The following is a 23,700-nucleotide window of genomic DNA, read 5'->3' as shown; positions in this document are numbered from 1 at the left end:
GATAATAATCCTGGAAATACCACAGCAGGGTGTGTGGAGACACCTCGTGAATCAGGTTAAATCTCCCCATGTGGGTAAGCACCCTGCTCAGATAGCAAGACTAAGTGGGGATCAGCTGTTGAGCAATTTTTGTTTCCAAGGAAAAAACATGTAAACATATTACTGATGTTTGGCCCCCAAACAGAAAGCCCTATAGCTGCAGTCTAACAGTGTTAGACATTTGTTCTGCACCACATATAATAAAAGCTTTCCTGAAATACTGGAACAGGGAAGTTGTCACTGACAAAGTGTTTAACGGCACCTATGTTTCCCCACAGTCAGGCATTCAGAAGCTCGGTAGCTAACCCGACAGGATGGCTGCACCTTTTTGTTGCTCCCTCCAGGAGGAAGGATCTGGGTTCAGCTTTTATTCAGCTCCCTGATGGCAGGCTAATACTGCTGTCACGTCCTGGGGAGAGAGAGGACTAATTACTGACTGCACTCGCTTCCTGCCAGTCCCCCTCTGAGAGCCATACACTGTTAATTAGACGACAATGCCAAAGAGAGCTGCACTGTGGATGAGACCGACCTTTACCTCATGTAAATAGCATTACAAATCAAAATGAATTTTTTATTTCTCATTTCCCTTTTTTCACCTCCATAGCAACCTTGTTTATAGAGATTTTCCATTTAACATCCAAGTTAAGGAAAGTTCTCTTGAATGAATAATTTCCTATTTAAGGGACACACTTAATAAAAACGCAGTTTTAACCCAGCTGACAAAGCAGGGACTTTGACTGTAGGCCAGTTTTACATTTTTGTCTCATAGATTTTAAAATGCTGTGCTCTGATATCTGCCTCTGAACAACATAATGTTTATCATTCTTTTTGTTCTTCTTTCAGTGCTTCCTTTAGGGGTCACCATAGCAGATCATCTGCCTCCCTCTCACCCTATCCCTAGTATCCTCCTTTGTCACACCAGCCCCCTTCATGTCCTCCTTCACTGCATCCATTAATCTTCTCTGTGGTCTTCCTTTTTTCCTCCTGCCAGGCAGCTCCACATTCAGCATCTTTGGTCCACTATATGCAGCATCTCTCCTCTGCACATGTCCAAACCATCTCGCCCTTGCCTCTCTAATTTCAACTCCAAAATGCTTAACTTGAGCTGCCCTTCATTTCTAATCTTGTTCATCCTGGTCATTCCCGATGAACACCTTAACATCTTTAACTCTGCCACCTACAGCTCCACCTCCTTTTTGTTAGTGCTGCCATCTCCAAACCAGGCCTCACTAACCTTTTTAGATATTTGATATATTAAATATGATTTTAAGCCACACCAGACTCTCTGTGAAACTGCACTAAGGCTCTGGGATAAAAGCTAATTGCTAACACACTGACATGCTCCCAATCACACAGTGATATCACAGTAAGTGCTAATAAAGTAATGCCACCATTTTACTTTAGGCTGTTAGAATGCTAATGTTTGTTAATAAGCACTACACCAAAGTCTAAATGAGGCTGCTGGGATATTATGGGTGGGTAAGAATAATATTGGACTAATTAAAAAGCTGGACTAAAGATGGCCTGAAGAAAAATTAGAGAAGCAAATCAAATTTCCTCTAGACATTTATATTTCACCCATGATCACAACTGTCAGCCTATTTGTGGCCCAGTTTTACCAGGTTCAGGATGATTCATTTTTTTAAAAGTTAAAGATATTTCCGTCTAAACCAAATCACACTATAGTTACAACAGCTGTGTTGCTTGTATGGCAAAAACAATATTTTATAGTGCTATTTTCCTTTAGGAGCCAAAACAATATTGTGCATTTTGTGAAATATGAGCTCTAGCTCTGTATCACTGTTAACAGGTGATAAAAAAAAAGTGCCTTTTTGCACATAAATCTGAAACTAACTGAAGTGTAAAGGCTGGACTCTGTTCTTTGGGGTGCACTTTGTGATTATCTTCTGGCTACTGATGGATTTAGTGTTTTATTGATGTGATTATTGTAATGTTATTGCTAGTCCTTTAACCAGATGTTTTGAGGTTAAATGCCTTCCCCAAAGGCAATCAGACAATTCTTTCATAAAACTCAAATTATCCTTCCCATTAATAGGTCTAATTAAACTGCATGTCAATATATCACCAGACACAGCTCCTGTGTTTGTGCACCAGAAAACATGACACTAACAGTAATGAAATAAATTTATTCACTTCCGCTGAAAATATCCACTTTACTGGTTAAATAAAATTCTCTGAAATCAAAAGTTTTAGATCAAGTTTAATTAGAAATCTGGCAATCAAAATCACTCGATTTCTTTAAATGAACTGAATGGTTTACACGACAGAAAATAATCCTTCAAAAACGCATACACGCAGGTACACCCAATCATGTTAACCACACAGTATGTTATTAAAACCAGCTGCAATGTCGAGTAAAGCAAAAGCTTACTGTGACTATATCCTGAGAATCATAAAAAATAAACAGTACTCAAGGTTAAGAGCTCAGTTTCATGATATACTCTTTGGTAATCTCTGCAAATTCCTCAAGTTAAATAGTCAGATCATCTGGTAAATATGTTTTAGAAAGGATTATATGATGTCTAAGCCTCATCAGGAAGAGCAGCAACGCTGGCAAGAGCCGGGATGAGCCTCTCGTACACGCTGATGCCTTTCAGGAAGACTTGCTCATTCAGATACTCGTTGTGATCATGCAGCAGGATTGGTGTCTGGTTCATTGGAGAAAAGCCAATAGCAGGGATACCCACCTAGGTCATTAAACAAACATTATTTAAAGGAACTGATTTCTCCCAGTAATGTCCTAGTAATGAAAGAAACCTCACATGACTCACAGAAGGAAATTTCCTCTATTTACAAACTCAGTCAGTTCTTATACTCACCGCTCGGATAAAACGGCTATCTGTGGCAGCAGGAAAGATCTCCTTTTCCAAAGTCATATTCCTACAGTAGAGATGATCATATGAGACTTGGCCGTAGATTAGATAGTATGTTCATGTTCATGTACAAAAAGTGGTGCAGCCAATGTCAGAAAGGTTTGTAAAGCACAAATAAGCACAAATATATATATATATATAAAAACTCAGTGAAAAACATAGTGAATGAAATGAAAATTCTAGTGTCTCACAGCTGCCAAAAGTAACTGTGACAAACCTTTCCAAGCACAAGAAGCAAATTGTGAAAGTTGTGAGAACATTTGCAGCTAATGTGTGAAGACTCATAGAGGGACTATTATTTTTTTAAAAAGGTTATGTAAGCAGATTACAAGGATATAAAATTCAGATCTATGATCCACTATTACAGCAGCCAATTTTTATTTTAAACATTAAATTATTACTTGTTCAAAACTAAAATGACTCAACAAGTAGAACAGAAACTAAACACACGGTGTTTGAAGAATCACCAATGTTTGAGACTTCTGCAGCTGAGGCCAAAACAGAGATTTAAGCTGACACCATACACTACAAACCTATAAGCTAAAAACACTGATCATTTGGTTACACTGAACCTTGGGCCTGGTGTTCATGTGGATGCTACTTTGAGAAATAAAACTCACTTAAATACAGTTACAAACCAAGGACAGCTCCACTATGACATAAGCACTGCATGTCAGCAGACATACCACAGAAACCACTCACATACAGGGCTCAAGAAATATGACAAAGAGCCCAAGCAGTTAATGCTGCTTCCAAACTCCCCAGACTCCAACCTCATCATGCAGGATGTGTTGGATCTTGAATGTATAGGCAGTATTACACCCAAAGGATCTGCTACTATTGTCCTAGTGCCACAAACCACAGGACACCTCCTGAGGTTCTGTGTTCAGGCTCGACAGCTTAGAGCTATTTTGGCCTTCATTTCCATTTTCAGTAAATGTTTTACTGGGAAATAATAAACAGCATATGAAGTCCCTTTAAGGCAGATATTCCTTTCTAATAATCTGACGGCATCTTAACACATCGTATTCATGTGTGAATGAGCACCCTGGTCACATTAGCGAGAAATTGACATTTGAAGCGACTGAATGATAGACTGCTGTCAGTTTAGCAGACTTGTGAGGACAGCAGTGTTATGTATTCCAAGTTTGAAAAAGGATTAAGTCTACTCACAACGCCTTGCAGGCAGTACTGAAGGCATTCCACCATGGATCATTCTCATTTGTGGATGTGACATTTTGGTTCATGTGTTTCTGCAGCAGATAACAGCTGATTTAGATAATTTGACTTTCAGAACAAACCAACAGCAGTCTGATAACAGAGCAGTTATACAGACCTGAGCAAAGTCATAGGTGACGTCGTCTCCTGCTTCCTTGCACCACTGCTTGATCTGTCTCTCAAACTCCTGGTATGGTAGTAATTTAAAGGTCAATGTAGCATTACCATGGAGCTTGCAACCATCTACATAATTGTATGAAGAAGTTACACAGACACATAAACATAAGTGTGACTGCTTACACACCTGTAGATTTACTGTGGGTGGTATTCTTAGGTCAAAGCTGACATCCATTTCAGCTGGAATGACATTGTAGGCCATACCCCCTTTGACCATAGTCATATTTACTGTGGTGACATCACCAAGTGTAAAACACTCACTAGTATTTAGCCTGAAAAACAGAAGGTAGTAATGAACGGCACGAGGGAATGAAATCTAAAAAGAGAGCTGTAGTTTTGCAACATCATCACAGAAATACAGCTTTGAACCAAACATAGCCACATCTTATAATTATAATATAACTTAGTTGCCAAAAACAGTTTTGATATTCATTCTTCAGAAACCTATACGGGACACAAAGACAACACAAATGCTGATGAGCCATCTGGCATTTCTTTTAAATAAGCAGGAGCCAAAATACTGATGTAACTTTGGACATCTTTACTTATCCATAATTTACCAATTCATACATTCAATGTTTCCATTTTGTAGTTTTGTAGTAATGACCGGGAATTTAAAGGCAATATTCTGAAATAGGTATTTTTAAATGTTTTCATTTAATTAGTCTAATCATTTCCTAAACAGATTCCAGGACCCGTTTAAACTATACAGAAATTTGTGATCTGAAATGAATGTGTTACTTCATTACCTGTAAGGCAAGAGATTGAGGGATTCAAATTCACAACTTAGTTATTTATGTCATAAATTTTCAGCTACCACTTTGTGTCAACATGTACTAAACTAAAAATTTTATTTATGTACAATACTGTGCAAAAGTCTTAAGCCACCCTTTATTTATTATTGATATTTTGCTGGGAAAATGGGGAATAGTTGCAGTGATTTATTGAAACATACATGAAACACGTTATACAAGACAAAATCTGAGTCCTAATGAGCTTGAAAGTCAATATTTGGAATGATCCCCTTTATTCTTCAACACAGCCTGAACTCTCTTAGCCAAGCTCGCTTGTAATTTCTTTAAGCAGTCTTCAGAAATAGTTCTTCAGGCTTCTTGAAGGACATTATTGCTCTTTTTTGGATGTTGGTTACCTTGTTACATTCTATTAAGATGATCCCTCACTGCTTCAGTAATGTTGAGGTCTGGGCTCTGGGGAAGCCAAACCATGACTGATGGTGTCCCACTGTGTGTTTTCCTATCCAGGTATGATATCACTGCATCAGCGGTGTGTTTAGGATCATTGTCAAGCAGAAAAATTAAGCTTTCCAGATGATACTGCATGGTGGTTACTTTTCTGCATTCATAATTCCATAATTTGGCAAGATCCCTAACATCACTGGCAGAAATGCAGTCCCAAACCATGACAGAGGCTACACTGTTTTAAAGATGGTAAGACACTCACTGTTGTACCTGTCCTGACCTCCCCCCCTACTCCTCCTTTTCTTTTCTGACCTCCTTTTCTACTCTACTTTGAGATGAGGTATGCTTTATACAACATGCCTCATTCACTCATTCACACACATTCATACAGGCACTTCTTTCTATGGCTAAGTGCTTTCTATCTAACATTCATACACATTCATACTCTGACGGTTGCATCGGAGGGCAACTTGGGGTTCGGTATCTTGCCCAAGGATACTTTGGCATGCAGACTGGAGCAGCCAGGGATCAAACCACCAGCCTTCTGATTAGTGGGTGACCCGTTCTACAGTGGATGGATCTGAACTGGAACTCTGGAAGTGAAAGGCCAGATGCACCTCTTAGGTCTTGTGTCAGGTCTTTGCTGGATTTCGCCCTATTTCTTAAGAACAAAACTTTCAGATGCTGATCAACTGCTGTAGATAGTTGTTTTTTTGTTTTTTTAGGCCTGAGTTTCTTTAAGGACACACTGCACAATGCTGAGATATGTCAACTTTTCAGCTAACAGCTGTTTGGGAATCACCTTGTTGGTGCAAAAATACTAAATACTATTTTATGCCTGTTAAACTGTCTTATATTTGAAAATTTTCTGACATTTAGATTCAACTAAAGAAATTGAAACAAATGCATTAAAATGGGTTCTTTGCAAAGTTGTCTGTTATTTGCAGACAACACTGGTTCATTCCTTGACTTTATTGACTTTATTATGTTTGAAGGACTGATAGACCAGTGTTAAGTAGCTTAACAAACGAACACAAAAACATTCCTCCTCTTTGAAAGACCTTCGGAAAGCCTGGATAACTATTGCTCAAGACCACTTCAAAAACTGTCAAGAAAGTCTAGCAAGTCCCTCACTGCTTCAGTAATGTTGAGGTTGTTGAGTAATGTTGAGTAATGTGATATCATAACCAAATAAAACCATTGCCTTAACGGTTGGAACAGATTTAAACACTTTGTGAGCAGCTTTCAGGACAACATATCACCTCAAACTAACTCCAAAGAGATGCATTACTGAGAAAATCTCTGACAGTGTTTACAATGTAAACTGTCTCACCTGTGCTTTTCCTTCTCTCTGAAGTCCAGGAAGCAGTTTATGATGTGCCGCTGTAAGTGAAAACATAAGTCACTGATGCTTTCTAATAGTCCTTGTAACAAAAAGCTTTTTTTTGTTTGAACAGCTTTATAAGCCAGTAACATTAGACATTTAAATACCAGCTTCTCAGCAGCTGTATTCTCCACAAACCGAGACCCATGACCTGGACTGCCTGGGCAATGGACAGTAATCCCTGAAAGCAGAGGTAATCCTGCTTGATTTGAGACACGTTTTATCATTTACCAGTACTTTAAAACTAATCTAAGTTACATTTTGAAAATTTCAATCTAGTAAGATGTGTGGGCTCTTCACATTCTGTGTATTTTATACTTACACCATGGGTTCCTTTCTCCATAAAACACAGTGAAAGCCTCAGTGGGATTTGCCAGACCTGCAGAACACACGCCAAAGAATTAAATACAGTTCAAGATAAACATTAAAAAAAGAAAGAGGTTCACGATGTATCAACACGCACAACCAAATAATGTAACCTTCATGTATACATTTACAATTAGTTTACAAAGTGATGCACATGACGTGACTTTTTTTTTTGGGGGGGGGCAGGCAGTCAGACTTAAACTCCAGTGAACAGAAAAATTATGAATTGTTAACCAAAAAAATAATAATAATAATGAAACAAATCATAATCCACACATTTTTATTGTCACAAAGATGGCCAGCATCACTGAGAGGGGAATTTAACTGGCTTACTGACCAGGTCATAATCCTAGGTGCATGTGGCTGTGCTGACCATATTCATATTCAACAGACTTGCTGGAAAAGGATTTGGGGCTAAATAGTGTGCTGTTAATTTAGAGTTTATACATCAGAAATTGTTCAATAAGCTACATTTTTCAGACATAGTTTTGAGAGATATTTGCAGTCAGTGAAGGTAACAAACATTTGAAATATTGGAAAGCCTGGTTGTCCTTGATTGAATCATTGCTTGGCTGTTTTTGAGCACAGCTGGGATTCTTGGTCTGCATCTTTTTTTTTTGTGTGTGTGTGTGTGTGCTTCATCACATATTCTTGCATACGTCTGAAGGTTTGTTTATTCTATCTTGGGCATGGGCAGTGCCAAATCAAGCAATTTACAAACAATAGGGATTTTTTAGACCTACATTTACTGATAATTAAAAAAGAAAATAGTCTCAGTTAATGTCAAGAAGTTCAGAAGTTTTAACTGATAATACATTTTATTTATAAGCGCCTTTCATTACACCCAAGGACACTTTAGAGGGGTGAAAACAAGACAAACAACAAAAAACACAAACAATGATGACAATGATGTCATAGAAATAAAATCCCACAACACCAGAATTAAATTGCAATCCCAATTTAATGGTTGCTGTCTCACTTCTCCTAACAGAGGAAAAACAGGAAGCCTAGTTAGTGGTGATCATAAGGAAAAACACTTCTATAAATACTTCTCCAGAAACAATGTGCAAGGTTGAGGCTGGATCAGTTCAGGAGCATAAAGGGGAGACATGACCATGAACATAAAATACAAGAAAAGTAATAAGTAAACACAAATTTGTTCAACACTGGTCATGTTGCAATTATTTAGGAGACAAAAGGAAATAAAAGCTTCACCATTAAAAAAAAAAAAAAAAAAAAAAAAAAGGTGAATCTGGGGGGCTTGAAGATTTAAGACACTCTTCTATGTGCCATAAAAGGTAAAAAATAAAACAAATTGCTGGCTTAGTACTGAAAAAAACCATCATGCCCCAATGAGATGAAGGTAAAGACTGCCAAAGTTAGTTTTTTCCTTCTCTAAATTCTTTTATTTCACCTGTAAGTACACTGCAGCAGGATCAATTACCATTTTTCTTTTTAATTGTTAGCCCATTTAATAGTCTGTTTAGTTAGTTAGCTCAGTTTTACCAGTTTTATAAAGACCCTAGTTGATCTTGTTATGCTTACCTGCAGTTTTATCTTGTTTCTGGCACAATCACATAGAAATATTTAGATTTTTAATAAGTACTTCTGAGAGTACTATTTGAGGACAAGAGGATTTTCTGTGGACAAAATTCAAACTAAATAAATGATCCGAGGTTTTTAACTTACTAATATACTTTGGCATTTTCAATATTCTGATTTTGATTCATTTACTTTTGAAAAATGATGCAATTGATGCTGTTCATTATTATTATTTTACCTTCATCAAGGGCAAAGCCGACGTTTAACTTGTGAAACTCTGGCTGCTTCACAAATGTGTCCATTCCCTTGTGACCTCCAACTTCTTCATCTAAAAAGTAAATAAATAAGTGACTAGAGGTCAACAATAGTTGGAGAACAAATTACATCTTTATTACTTGGATTCAATCATTATGGCTGATTAGACATCTGCTCAGGATGAAGATAAGATAAGATAAGATAAGATAAGATAAGATGAGATAAGATAAGATAAGATAAGATAAGATAAGATAAGATAAGATAAGATGAGATAAAACTTTAATGATCCCACGACGGGGAAATTTGCGCATTACAGCAGCTCAGTACAGAGAAAAAGTGAAAAGGATGAGTAAGAACAAATAACTAAACTAAAACTAAAATAGAATAGAATAAAATAATAAAATGAAGCTGGGTGAAGCAATGCTAGCAACAATGTAAACTCACTAACTCGCTATAGCCAGTGCCTTTGCCCCAAAACTGGCACACTGTGCTGAAATGTTGCTGAATGGGGTTGTTGTTTCAAATTAAATATATTCAGACTTGAATCAAATGCTTTGTGTGGTAAGCAGACAATAAATACTGTACAGCATGTACAAACAGATTCAGAAAACAATGTGTACTCTGACACACATATTTACCATGTCTGTACTGGCTAAATCTAAACAGAGTCCTGTTGTCCAGATTACATCTCCACGACGTACAAGATAACAATTAATACACAGTATGTTTTCCTACCCATCTACACTTGTAACACACCCATTAATAAGAGACTAGTTAGTCCCAGTGTCACTTCTATTGGAGCCTGACAGATAGAGACATTTAAGTATACATTTCCTGTTTTGATGTCTGGGGCAGAGTGGAAGGTCAGAGTTAATCTTAGACTGAGCACATGAGCTTCGCTGACCAAAGGAAACTCATCTCTTCTGTGCTTCATGTGTACAAGACTACAGTTTGTGAAGCAATTAGCCTGTATTAACAATGTGTCAAAATATTCCAGACAATTTAAAAACAGAATATAGAGAGGGATTTAAAAGTCTTACCAGGAACAAACATCAGATGCACAGTGCGCACCGGTTTCCATCCCTTTGCCTTCAGCCTCCTGACTGCCTGGATGTACCTACACAGAACAAAAGTAGACACGGCAGATATATGACAGGAACAAAAACAAGAGTGTGAACTGACAGTATGCAGGCTGAGTGAGCGGGTGTTAAATCGGGTGTTTCTCATAGAACATAAAATACAAGAGGTCATCACAACAACACTAGAGCACAAATCCTGTTTAATAAAGCAAGTTATCAAGGCAGGTTATACCCACTGTATAGTTACACATTTCATGTCCTGTGATCCACGGGCATAAATGTTGCCCTCTGCATCTTTGAAAGCACTGAAAGCATCGTACTTCCAATGTTCCTGGAGAAAAGATTGATATCAAATCTGTTTTTTTCAGGTCTATTACAGGTGATAACAGGATTATAACACCATAAACAGAGACGGACGTCATACCTGGTAAACAGGTACAACGTCTGTGTGGGAATTCAGCAAGATGGACTTCAAAGTGGGATTCGTTCCCTCCCATGTCATGATGGATATGACTCTACCTGGAAAAGCCTAAAAAGGAGAAGGCATGACAGAAAGGAATTTTTTATTAATAATATGTCCCCTGCTTCATGCAAACAAGTGCGGTCTGAATGAAGCGCCATCCATGTCACACACCTCGATCTTCCTCATGGGTAGTTCAAGCTCCTCCGCTATTCTGTCTAGGAACCTAAGAGCAGCATCTAGAAAAGAATTAACAAGACATCATGCTCAAGGATTAATAATTGATTGAAAATTCTCAGTCACCGCTCCTGCTACTGGACTTTGACAAGCTTTCTCTTTTCATCATTGCATTTTTCAGCCACTTTTAGGTCAGCATGTGAAAAGCAGCCTAGCTAGCCACTCTCTCACTTCTTACATGACTGACCTTCTCAGGGCAACTGGGACACACAGACCCTGTTTACATTTGGTTGTAACCACGCTAAATACACGTGTAAACAATCAACTCACTTCATATTTTTTAAATAGCACCAAATCACAACAACAGTAGCCTCAAGGCACTTTATACTGCAAGGTAAAGACCCTACAGCACTCTGGGGAAAACCCCAACAATCAAGCAACCCCCTATGAGCAAGAACTTGGCTACTGTGGCAAGAAAAAAACTCCCGTATTGGAGGAAGAAACCTGCAGCAGAACCAGGGTCAAGAAATTTAACCTTACCTTGCAGTCTGCTTCATACATGACTGAGCAATTAATGGCTAACTGATGCAGATTAAAAGTGAACTTTGATTTTTTTTTTTTTTAAATACCATGTTACAGATTATCACAGGAAACCAAATACTTTTTGTAAAATACAAGAAAATATAAAAATGCCTTACATAAAGAACAGAGAAACACCACATAAAAAAAAAGATAATTAGTCAAGCATCGATTCGGAGACCGTTGAAGACAAGTGCAGCCTAAATTTTCAGTTGTACTACATCGCCAAAGGTCATGGATTGAGCTCAGCGTGTTGTAACAAAAGCGTCTCACCATAATCGGGCTCTGGGTGGACGGTTTTGAGCCGGAGGTAGTCTCTGAACAGAGTCACAGAGGGGTCTTCTCCCTCAGGAGAGCTCTGTCCGCCTCCAACACCTGGACCATCTTTGTCAGGTAGCATGGTGTGATTTATCCTCTGCCTGAGGACACGAGAGCCAATATACGGCATGTTACAATCAAAGCATGTCAGGTTGGCATGGGAAATATCTCAATATTGCCTTTTCTCTGGCACAGACATGACGTTAAATCCGGTTATCGCTGTCTCCCTTTACCGCTACCATGGCCTTACCTGCTTAAGCACCTCTGCTCAAGTCCTGATAAAAGCTAGCTAGCCTTGAGCGAGTTAACTTGTCTCCCTTTCGTTTTTGACACAGGCTCCACCAGCGAAGGCAAGAAGCGGAGATTACAGGACAGCAAAGGGCGCGTATTCACTTACTATACCTTTTTATATTAGTTGTTATTACTGACAGTACTCACCAAGTGCAGCCACGGAAGGTCCCACGACTCAGGTAGGTGTGCGCGTGTGTGTGTGCGCGCGCGTCAGCTGACATGATGCTGGCTTCCTGCCCTTCAAAATAAAAGATTCCTAACTGTTCAAATTGCTATGAATTTGCATTTTCTGCTGTTCGGTTTTCAAACGGTTTCAGACATTAAACAAAAGACAAATGAGAAAGACACGCCGGGCGCGTCCACAACTCTTTGTATGTTTCGCTACTATCGTGCTGTACTGACACCGCTTCTTGTTTCTTCTGCTCGCCATCATTTGTCTCGATCTCACCCTATCTCCAGAATCCTCCTCTGTCACACCAGCCTTCTGCGTGTCCTCCTTCACTACATCCATGAATCTTCCTTCTGGTCTTCCTTTCTTCCCTCTGCCAGGCAGCTCCATCTTCAGCATCCTTTGTCCAATATATCTAGCATCCCTCCTCTGCACATGTCCAAACCATCTTAGCTTTGCCTCTCTAATTTTATCTCCAAAACGCTTAACCTGAGCTGCATCTCATTTCTAATCTTGTCCATCCTCGTAATTTCCAACAAAATATATATAGCTTTGTTCCAGCAGTGATCATTTGTTTGAAGAAATAAAAGCTTTTATAACTTAGATGACATGGATCAACTTTTTCATCGTTTATTTTCAAACGTTTGTGCTGCCTTTCATTAACCAACCTTCCCTCATAGTAAGCTACTGCAATGAGTAATGACGCAATAAAGTAATTTGTGCAATACAGATCAGAGTATTTTAATTTTGAAATCTGTTTCATCTGCAACCACCATGGCTGAATCGATCCTTAATGGGGCCACAGAGGAAACCTAAGTTTTAAATGGTGAAATCTTTTAACAGTGGCCACAGCTTTAAATCAGATACATTATAGTTCTCCCACCATCTTTGCTGTTGCAGAGTAGATTTAAGTTCAGTTCAACAAAGTCTTCTTCACACACTAAGGTTAATTACGGAGTTCCACAGGATTCTGTGCTAGGACCAATTTTATTTACATTATACATGCTGCCCTTAGGCATTGCATACATTTTCATTGTTATGCAGATGATACCCAGCTTTATCTTTCCATGAAGCCAGATGACACACATCAATTAGTTAAACTGCAGGAACATCTTAAAGATATTAAGGCCTGGATGACCTCTAATTTCCTGCTTCTAAATTCAGATAAAACTGAAGTTCTTGTTCTCGGCCCCACAAATCTTAGAAACATGGTGTCTAACCAGATACTTACTCTGGGTGGCATTACTTTGGCCTCCAGTAACACTGTGAGAAATCTTGGAATCATATTTGACAAGGATATGTCCTTCAATGCACATATTTAAAAAAAATATGAGTTTTGTGCATTTGCACAGTATCTCTAAAATTAGAAACATCCTTTCTCAGAGTGATGCTGAAAATTCATAATGCTAATTCATGCATTTATTACTTCTACGCTGAACTACTGTAATTTGTTATTATCAGGCTGTCCTAAAAGCTACTTGAAAAGCCTTCAGCTGATACAAAATGCTGCAGCTAGAGTACTGACAGGGACTAGAAAGAGAGAGCATTTCTCCCATATTGGCTTCTCCTCATTGGCTCCCTGTTAAATCTAGAATTGAATTTAAAATTCTTCACAATATATACAAGGTCTTAAATAATCAGGCCCCATCTTATCTTAAAGACCTTATAGTATTGTATCACGCCAATGGAGCACTTCACTCTCAGACTGCTATTTTTAAGATTAGGTTTAAAACTTTCCTTTATGATAAAGCTTATAGTTAGGGCTGGATCAGGTGATCCTGAACCATCCTTTAGTTATGCTGCAATAAGCCTAGGCTGCTGGGGGGGTTCCCATGATGCACTGTTTCTTTTTATTCACCTCTGTTTACTCTGTTTATACTTTACTCTGCATTTAATCATTAGTTATTATTAATCTCTGTCTCTCTTCCACGGCATGTCTTTTGTCCTGTCTCTCTCCCCTCAGCCCCAACCAGTCACAGATGATGACTGCCCCTCCCTGAGCCTGGTTCTGCTGGAGGTTTCTTCCTGTTAAAAGGGAGTTTTTCCTTCCCACTGTCGCCAAATGCTTGCTCATAGGGGGTCGTTTTGACTGTTGGGTTTTCTGTGTAATTATTGTAGGGTCTTTACCTTAGAATATAAAGTGCCTTGAGGCGACTGTTTGTTGTGATTTTGCGCTATATAAATAAAATTGAACTGAACTGAACTGAATTTGTAACTGTCATAACTGGCACCGTTTTTGGGAACCAAAGGCAGAGACTGAGAGAGGAACTAGGTTCACTAGCTTTATTACACAAAAGAGGTTCGACCAGGAAGGCAGGTGAGTATCCATTGGTAAGTGTTCTTCCAGACAATTGTTTTTTTATTCCACGGAAAATGTTTGCTTCTTTTTCTCAGGTGGGAACACCAGAGGGGCTCTAAGGCAGATGGAGAAAAACAATCAATGAAGAAGATGTAATAAGGAAGATGTCCTAGAGCTACACTAGTTACCGCACTGAATGCTGTACTGAACTGGAGATGAGTGGATGAAGAGCCGGTTCTTTTATGTGCAGGTATCTGATGTTATTATCTACAATGTTTTTTTTTTGTGTTGTTTATATATATATATAGTATCTACGCAGCTTTATAACATCATCGTACATGAATGCTAATTTTTCAAAGCATTTTCACACATTCAGCAGTTTTCGTTTTCACAGATTTATACTCCATTAGACTCCAGCCTAGCCCTGTCTAAACAGTTATTTTTGAGCACTAACGAAGCAGCTGAAACAGACATACAAACACTAAGATGAAGAGTTGGAATACACACTTCTTTCTTGTCCAGGCTTAATCCCCTGCTCCTTTTGACCAGCACCAGAAAGCTCTGTAGTCCAGATAGGCATGGCAAAGGCTAGCTGCTATCATCATCATTTCTCTGTGCGTATCTGTGGTTTACTGCATCAAAATTGTAAAGCTTCACCAAATTTGCACTTTGCTTAAACTCAGTTAATTAAATATATGTAAGCCAAACTATATGAGAATGATTTTAGAAGGCATCTTCATGTGCAAGAGGTCATTTCATCACATATCGAACAATTTTTTACTGAGAATGTGAATCTGCATGTAAAAAGGGGGAGCAGCGATTGTTAAGGCTATGCAGTGAATTGAACTTTGGCTTCTCCTGATTAGTAAACCAAGATGATCAGAGAAAGGAATTTTCAGTCTGCCATGCTGCAGCACGATTAGCTCAAATTTATTTAATTTATTCACTTGAATTATAATCAAATCTCATGAGAGTCCACTTTTTAAAATTAAGTCCACTATTTTGTGCTGTCTTACTTGCACATTGACAATGAGATTATTTTATCACATTATTGTTCCGTCTGTTTTTCCTTCATTTATGGTTTGGCTATTTATCTATAAAGACAAGACACTGAAACTAACACCATAACTGAAATCATGAAAGGGTCTATCAGGCTGATTGGTGAGCAACTGGACAGTTACGCATTTTTAATCCTGTCCATCCTGGTCACTCCCAATGTAAATCTTAACATCCACGTCTCTGCCACCTTCAGCTTGGCCTCCTGTCTTTTTGTCAGTATCACTGTCTTCAAATCAAACATCATAGCAGGTCTTACTGCCATGTTGTAAACCTTTCCTTTCACTCTTGCTGCTATCCTTCTGTCACAAATCACCCCTGACACTCATCTCCACCCTGCCTGCACTCTTCTTCACCCCTAATGTGCACTGTCCATTGATTTGGATGGTTTACCCCAGGTATGTATTTATAACTCATCCACCCTACTCCCTTTGCAACTTCACCATTCCACCTGACTCCCTCTGATTCACATATTTCAGCTTAATTTGGGGACTAAATACAAAAGACAAACAGCTACTTGCCATCACCTGTGGTGAACATTCAGATCCCCTACTTAGGTAAATGTAGCAATATTACCCCTCCATTCAAAATTTAGAAAAAAGTAACGGTATCAAAAGTTATATAATAGTTAGAACCATTAATGAGTTACTTAGTAATTATTCATGTGTAAACATGAAAAAGACCCATGTGAATGACTTAATAAGAGCGCTGGAATAAATGAAAATGCTCAGAAAAGTCGAGCATTGCCTAATTAATTTTTTAATGGGTCAAACTAGTGCCCTTAAAAAATATTTGAGAAAAAATGAATGAGGCTGCCTGCATTATATAGAAAAAGCTTTTGCAAAACAAGTCATACAAATACATAAGGTCAGTTCCATAGAGTTTGTTCATTCTCAATATGCCAGTGTGTAAAATCAAATATACAAAGCACACTTTTTTTGTGTTTTGTTTTTATTTTAAGCAGTGCACATATCTTTCATTTTGGCATGATTGTCCAAAGTCATTGAAAATATATTACATACAATTTCAGTACTACATAATACGAGTTGCTTTTAAAATTATTTTTTCATTTATAACACTTGTTTTTACACCCCCCCAATCACATTAGGCATCAGGTCTGTCTGCTTTTGTGTAGCACAGCTTATGTTTAATGGAAGCCAGAATGTTTACCAGACATTTACTGAAATGCTGTTTGTTAAACATGAAACTAACAGAAGCTTTCAAACACATGTAGAAGCAACATTTGCCTATTTACAGTAGCCTATATGTCACCCACAAAAATGGCAACAGTTATGCAACCACATTAAATATCTTTACATGCAACAAGCGATGAGAAAAAACAAGAAACAAAACTCACCACTATACAAGCTTGACTCTTTTTTTTTTTTTTTAACAAGTTGAACTAGTCTCATATTTTTAGGTGACAATGAAATTCTGAAAAATAATGCATTCATCACAGCAATATCTGTAATACTAAGTTGTTAAATGTAAAATTTGAACACCATTTTCTAAGCCATAGAGTGGCGACCTGTCCAGAGTGTACCTTTGCTTCGAGCCCTGTGAAAGCTCGGACAGGCTCCAGCACCCCTGTAACCCTGAACTGAATAAGCAGTTAAGAAAATGGACAGATGGAGGGATTTCCCAACGCTTCTCCTATGCCAGAGATCCTTTTTGGGCAGAAATAAGAATTCAGCTGATTTAAGTCACCACAGTACACCTTAGCTTTTTTCCAGCAGATATGGTTACAGTTGAATCGTCTAGAAAAAAAAAAAACTGACTTCCCATCTTTTCCTAATCACTATTCTTTGACTTTAGTGGAAAAAGTCAAGAGGTAAAGGAAAGATGTAGAGGACTCGGCTGCACTTAGAAAACTCAGAAATGTCACAGCGGATGCTGCTGAAATGCTTCTGCCATGAAACTGTCATGTTTTGAAGATAGACCGGATTTTCTTTAAGTGGAATATATTTATAAAGTGAAATTAAATACTTGTTACATTGAAATTAGCAGCTCCTCCTGTCCACTCGTTTTATTTTCCTGGTGGAGAGCTGATCCAGTGCAAGTCCTGCCTTTATGAAGGCTTCCTGTGACTAAAGTAACATTAAATAATGATCACCCTAAAGGGCAATCCTTCACTTTGACCATCACTTTTGATATAGCTCATATCTTTAAATAAATTTACATTCTTCATACAGGGTAACAACATCATAAGAAACAGATTTTATTACAGCAGCCTAGTGTTCATAGTTCACCTGTGGGTTCATCATAGTCTGTAACTGAAGGTTTAAAACATGTCAGCAGGTTGTGGCACGACATGGAAACTACTGGAATTGAAATTGAATTATTTACACAACCTGCATCACTTCTCAGTTTTCATGAAAGGTTGGATGATGTGTCGCTTTGAACTGTGGCTTGGCCTAACCTCCTGCCCTTTCATAAAGTATGGTCCAGTGTATCCTCTGCTAAAGAAGGTAATAAAGGAAGCACTGAAGCACATTTCTTTAGTGTGTAGATTTCAACCAGAGCCTGATATACTTCAGGTCATGCACTCAAAACAAAACTGACTATTCCATCCCAACCCAGGTATTCTGTTTCCTTTTTTTTTTTTTTTTTAACCCATCTTTATACCTTCTATTTCTCCACTCATTTCAGTTTGCTGAGGAATTCGATCAATCCTTGGTGAAATTCTCTGGGTTTGTCCATGTAGCAGGCATGGCGCGCGCCTTCCAACTTCAGCACAAAGTGATTTGGAAGTTGCATGAGGTTCTTGTGGGATTGGGCACCCAGATTTGTATCCAAGGCTCCAAACACAATCAGAGTGGGAGTCTGAAAAGCACACAGGACTGAGAAGTCAAAGAAGAAGACCCCTCTGCTACAACATAAAAAAAAAATACAACAGTGTCAACAAAGAGCAATATAGATAAACAGAGTTTTCTGCCACATTTGTGGGGTAGGTCTACTATAACTGGCTGACTTATGAGAGGCTCTTACATATCTATTATATCTCTTAAATATCTATCTCACACATTTTAAATACAACTGTAACTGCATCTTTAAAAATGTGGTTGAAAAAAATCTATTAATTATTTCTTTCCATAGTTCCATTTTTTGATTAAGAGCAGCTTTTAAAATATGGAACACCAAATACTTAATCAGCTGGGACGATGACTACAATAAACTTGCTCTACTTCCTGTTACAAAGTTTAGATTTATAAATGTTATTATTCAGGTTATAATTCCTGTACGGTGCATATTATTTTGTAGTTAATTAAAATGGCAAGCAAATTCCACATTACAATGAAAAGCTAACCACTATTCAATCCTGGAGGGCATTTTCCAGGTTTTCAGTGTAGCTAGTGGATTTCTGAGCTGTTACTTCCTGTTGCATCCTCAAGTCATTGTTTACAAAGGCTAATTTAAAAAAATAAAAAAATTCAAAGATCAGACAACAGTCGTGCTTTTTTAGGTAATGCAGCCCTTCTTTTGCTTTTGGACTACAAATGAAGACCTAAAGCTTTCAGTACTAAAAAAATCTTCTCCTTTACCTCAAGAAAAGCCTGTGAGGCTTGTACTACTTCATAATGTCTGCTGTAATGATTTCAGCAATATCACCATTATTTATGCCTCTCTCACCTGAATATTTTGGTATTGCTGTGGAGAGTAACTCCGGGTGCCAACTGGCGCTACAGGAATAAAGCCATGTAGCTGAGCACTGTTCTTCATGAGAAAGGGGAGGGAGTAATGTCCACTCATTGATGGGCTCAAAAGCACAGCTGCCCTCACACCCAAAGACTCCATAAACCTCGAAAGGAGGTCAACTCGACTCTGGTCAGTCTTCAGAGATTCCGAGTCTGGTGATTTTCCATAGCCTGAAAGGAAAGGGACTTAATAATAAGCTTAACTACAAAACTGGTATTGTTTTAAACCACAAGACCAATTAAAAAAAAAAAAATATATATATATATATATGTATATATATATATATATATATAAAAGGTTGAAGAAGAGTTTTTACCCACAAGCCATCCGTCTGCTCAACTCTGAGCCCTAACTGGACCATTATTGCACAATGTAAATATTATAATTTAAAAAGTGTGTATAGTGTATAGTATATAGAGTATAGTGTATAGTGTGAATTACTTTTTTATTTTTATTCTTCTTATTTATATGTGTGTGTATATATGGTTGCAGGTACAAAATACATTTCACTGTGCATTGTACTGTGTATAACTGTGCATGTGACAAATAAACACTATCTTATCTTATCTTATATATATACATACATATATATAAACCAGATTTTCAGAAATTTGACAGCATTCACATTTGTCTTCAGATATTTCTAGTTATGTCTGCAGTGATGCGGACGCTGCACCGGTCCGTCGTGGTGAAGAGGGAGCTTAGCGTAAAAGCGAAGCTCTCGATTTACCGGTCGATCTACGTTCCTACCCTCACCTATGGTCACGAGCTTTGGGTAGTGACCGAAAGAATAAGATCGCGAATACAAGCGGCAGAAATGAGTTTCCTTCGAAGGGTGGCTGGCCTTTCCCTTAGAGATAAGGTGAGGAGTGCGGCCATCCGGGAGGGGCTCAGAGTAGAGCCGCTGCTCCTCCACATCGAAAGGAGCCAGTTGAGGTGGCTCGGGCATCTGATTAGGATGCCTCCTGGCCGCCTCCTGGGTGAGGTGTTCCGGGCATGTCCCACCGGGAAGAGGCCCCGTGGTAGACCCAGGACACGCTGGAGAGATTATGTATCTCGGCTGGCCTGGGAACGCCTTGGGGTCCCTCCGGATGAGCTGGAGGAGGTGGCTGGGGAGAGGGAAGCCTGGGCTTCTCTGCTTAGGCTTCTGCCCCCGCGACCCGGCCCCGGATAAGCGGAAGAAAATGGATGGATGGATGGATGGATATTTCTAGTTAATCTGGTTGCTCAGACCTCTCCTCAGCTCATCCTGAATTCGAGCCATGCTGGAAAAAAACATGTAGTTATCAAACTCCAAGTAAGGCTTATATCAACCCAGATATAAGCCTTTTGTCCACACCACAACATCCACAATAACAAAATGAGGAACAACAATCAACATAACATTACGCAAAGTCAGTAATCAAACATCCACGTTCATATATGAATATGATAATGTAGGCTGACGTGAACTCCATGATCCGCATTCATATTATGCAGGTAAAATATTTTCAGCCACAAGAGTGCGCTATCATCTCATCAAACTGAAGCTTGCCAAACCAGCTGAACCATTAAACAGATACAAAACTGTTACTCTCTGAATGACAGAACTGCAGAACCTACTGTTTACTATAAATTTATGTGTGTGTATATATATATATATATATATACACACACACACACACACACACACACAGACACACACACAGTTTCATTACTACTGACATTTACCTTAGTGCTTACGAAATATGATAAGACTTAAGTTCTACCTGGTAGGTCCATCGCTAAGGCCTGATATCCGTTTGTTGCCAGTAGGGCCATGGTACCAAGTTCTTCCCAGGTTTTGGATGTGAAGGCCTGACCATGCAGAAGGACAACTTGCAGCCTGCAGAAACACGCAGGTGTGTTACCCAGGATTTTAGATCATGCACAGGCCCATCCTGTGACAATCACTGCCATCTGGTTTCTTAACTCACCTTGTAAATTGTGTTACTATTAATTAAAAGCCACAAAGCATGTTATGTCCTCAGATATGCCACCAGCTCACCTTGGCAGTATCTGCCGTCCAGCTCCATCCACCGGCAAAGCCTCTCGGAAGAACAGCGGAGGGTCACCGGGCAGCTGTCCGGTGCGAATAGACACATTGATGGTCGGAAGAGCAGGAGGAGGGGTGGCCATCAGCCCCATTTTTTGAGCATCAAGGGACGGTTCCATGCTGCCCTGGCGAATGGATGGCAGCAGCAGGTACAGCAGTAACGTGGCCAACAACACCAGGCCCAGAACAACAAGACGATTACGCAAGAAATTCATTTCAACAAGATGGATGATCTGGAAAAAGTGGTAGACAGTAAATTGCCCTTCATATTGTTCCAGTTCACACAGTACTACTACTTGTCTGGCACTGTACAGATGGATAGATGGACATAATAGCCAAACCCATGTTTTGCTTCTACAATCTATGGTTACTAAATGCACACTTAAACTGTATTTTTAGAGACTGTCACACTGCATTGATGTGAGAGTAAATACAGCTGCACTGATGAAATATGAGGAAGGAGAACAGGGGTTCCTGCAGAATGATGTTGCTTCATCATGTAATAAATTGAGCTGACTGATAAAATTTTGAAGACTAAGCTACCACAAAGAAGTGCCAAGCAGTTCTATATTTAATTAGGTGGACATTAAAATTTAAGGGTTGATGGTGAGGTCCTTTGCAAACAATCATTAAATCCAAGCTGAGACGATCTCAGATGAATAATCCCTGCACCAGAGACTGCACTCTAAATGTGCTTAATAAGTCTTAACTGGGCACGTATATTTTAGGAGGGGTGGCTTTGCATGGTAATAGAATAAATGCACACACACACAAAATTTGGTGCTGCAGCGCAAAACTGTAAGACGGTCAATATAATTTAGCCAAATAAAAATGACAGCTAGCAGCAGCTAATTGTGTCTGGTACTAGCTAAACTTGCACAATGGGACACTGCAGGAGGCAACCTGCATTATACAGCAACATACCGACACAGACGAGACAGTTAAACGTGTTCAGTAACTGAGGGGCGAGGCTTTCTTCTCTATCGTCATGTCTCCAGCGTTGCTGGCTGCCAGCGATGGGAAACGTTGCTGAAAGGCTTCGGTTCGATGCTCGTTTGGATGGCTAGTCTAGCTTTTCAAAGTGAGAAATTGTACTTGAAAGACAGCTACAAATATTTATTCTTCTAGCAAAGTAAAACAAATTACCCGGACACTGAATGAATGGTTGCCAATAAACTCAAAGTAGACTAAATATTAACCGACAGACGAGAAAGACATGGACGCGAACGCATTTTAGAGAATATTTGTCTGATATAGATTAAATCTAGCACGATTTAAACCGACTACTTCTCGTCGGAGCATTTTAAGAGCTGCACATAACACTAATCGCCACAGCACTTCCTGTTGAAAGTTTCTTCACGAAAAACAAGTTTTAGTGTGGAGAAAATATTTTTGTTTTAGTTAAACTGGCTCTGGAAGTTTGGTGTGCTTTTAGAAAAACAAAGTTTGCAGCTCCGCCTTTTTTTTGTTTTTGTTTAATACTATTAAAATAAATTTCGATACATTCAGATCTGATTTTAAAAGACAGATTTGTGCTTAGCGGTGATAAAACAAACTAGGATTTTAGGTTTTAAGTATTCTTCATTTATTCCATTAGCTGGAAAAACAACCTATAACAAAATAGGTTGGTATAGAAGTAGAATATAATTCTCAAAACAAAGGTTAAAAATACAAAAAAAGTAAATGAAAACAAGCTCAGTATATTTTACTAACAACAAAATACAATATTAGTAAACCAACTATAAATGTAAGTAAAATATGAAATAATTAAAAAAATAAAAGCTGACTCTGGCTGTGAGCATATAGTCATACAAAATTTTTTATTTTTTTTAAAAAAACTAAACACACCCTTACTGCTTCCATAGCAATTACAAGTGTGTGAAGCAGCTAATCAAGCTGATCATCAGCAAGCGCGAGCACCACTATAAAAGCAGTTTTGGTGTACTGGAGCATTTGGGTGTGTGTTTATCCAATGCCAAAAATCTTCCCAGGTGTGGACATCCAAGCAAATCCACCCCCTGGTTAGGATGTGTAATGCTCAGAGAAACTGCAAAAAAAAAAAAAAAAAGAAAAAAAAAATCTACACCTCAGACTCGACAGGCCTCACTTAGTATGTTAAATGTTAAAAGTTCATGACAGCAACATTAGAAAAAAACTGAACATTAACAAATCTCAAACAGAATGGCTGAAAAAGAGAAGAATCAAGGTGCTGCAAAGACCCAAAGCCCAGAATGCAGCCTGATTAAATGACCACACACCTCAATAAACTTAACTCAACAATGTAAAGAAGAGTGGGCCAAAATTCACCCACAACAATATGAGACAGATAATCATTACTTCAAGTTATTGCTGCTAAAGGTTGCTCTAAAAGCTGCAGTCCTGTGAAAACTCTTTTTTTTCACATGACTGTGCCCTGAGGATGTCCCCG

General features: G+C 38.6%; 2 protein-coding genes across 4 annotated transcripts; both read right to left on the bottom strand.

Moving 5' to 3' along the window:
- Positions 1 to 2,244: 2,244 nt before the first annotated feature.
- Positions 2,245 to 12,205, bottom strand: LOC115780160 (aminoacylase-1). Its single transcript, XM_030729188.1, has 15 exons — positions 12,126 to 12,205; positions 11,643 to 11,788; positions 10,788 to 10,852; positions 10,578 to 10,682; positions 10,390 to 10,484; positions 10,115 to 10,191; positions 9,058 to 9,147; positions 7,234 to 7,290; positions 7,019 to 7,092; positions 6,861 to 6,910; positions 4,456 to 4,600; positions 4,270 to 4,338; positions 4,107 to 4,186; positions 2,880 to 2,940; positions 2,245 to 2,747 (listed from the first exon to the last, which is right to left on the bottom strand). The coding sequence occupies exons 1-15, from the start codon at positions 12,197 to 12,199 to the stop codon at positions 2,583 to 2,585; spliced, it is 1,353 nt and encodes a 450-aa protein (XP_030585048.1). The 5' UTR covers positions 12,200 to 12,205; the 3' UTR covers positions 2,245 to 2,582.
- A 4,245-nt stretch (positions 12,206 to 16,450) lies between these two features.
- On the bottom strand, positions 16,451 to 22,590 carry abhd14a (abhydrolase domain containing 14A). 3 transcript variants are annotated; one of them, XM_030730097.1, is made up of 5 exons: positions 22,197 to 22,590; positions 21,225 to 21,505; positions 20,947 to 21,062; positions 19,133 to 19,368; positions 16,451 to 18,325 (listed from the first exon to the last, which is right to left on the bottom strand). In XM_030730097.1, the coding sequence occupies exons 2-5, from the start codon at positions 21,485 to 21,487 to the stop codon at positions 18,143 to 18,145; spliced, it is 798 nt and encodes a 265-aa protein (XP_030585957.1). In that variant the 5' UTR covers positions 21,488 to 21,505; positions 22,197 to 22,590; the 3' UTR covers positions 16,451 to 18,142. The 3 variants fall into 3 exon arrangements, with proteins under 3 accessions (XP_030585957.1, XP_030585958.1, XP_030585959.1); XM_030730098.1 differs by having other exon boundaries at positions 18,242 to 18,371; XM_030730099.1 differs by having other exon boundaries at positions 18,273 to 18,368.
- Between the last annotated feature and the right edge of the window lie 1,110 nt (positions 22,591 to 23,700).

This window comes from Archocentrus centrarchus, chromosome 5 (genome assembly GCF_007364275.1).
Source record: "Archocentrus centrarchus isolate MPI-CPG fArcCen1 chromosome 5, fArcCen1, whole genome shotgun sequence".
NCBI classification, from domain to species: Eukaryota; Metazoa; Chordata; class Actinopteri; order Cichliformes; family Cichlidae; genus Archocentrus; species Archocentrus centrarchus.
The sequence above is the reverse complement of the archived record's forward strand: the minus strand, read 5'-3'. Positions and strand labels throughout refer to the sequence as shown.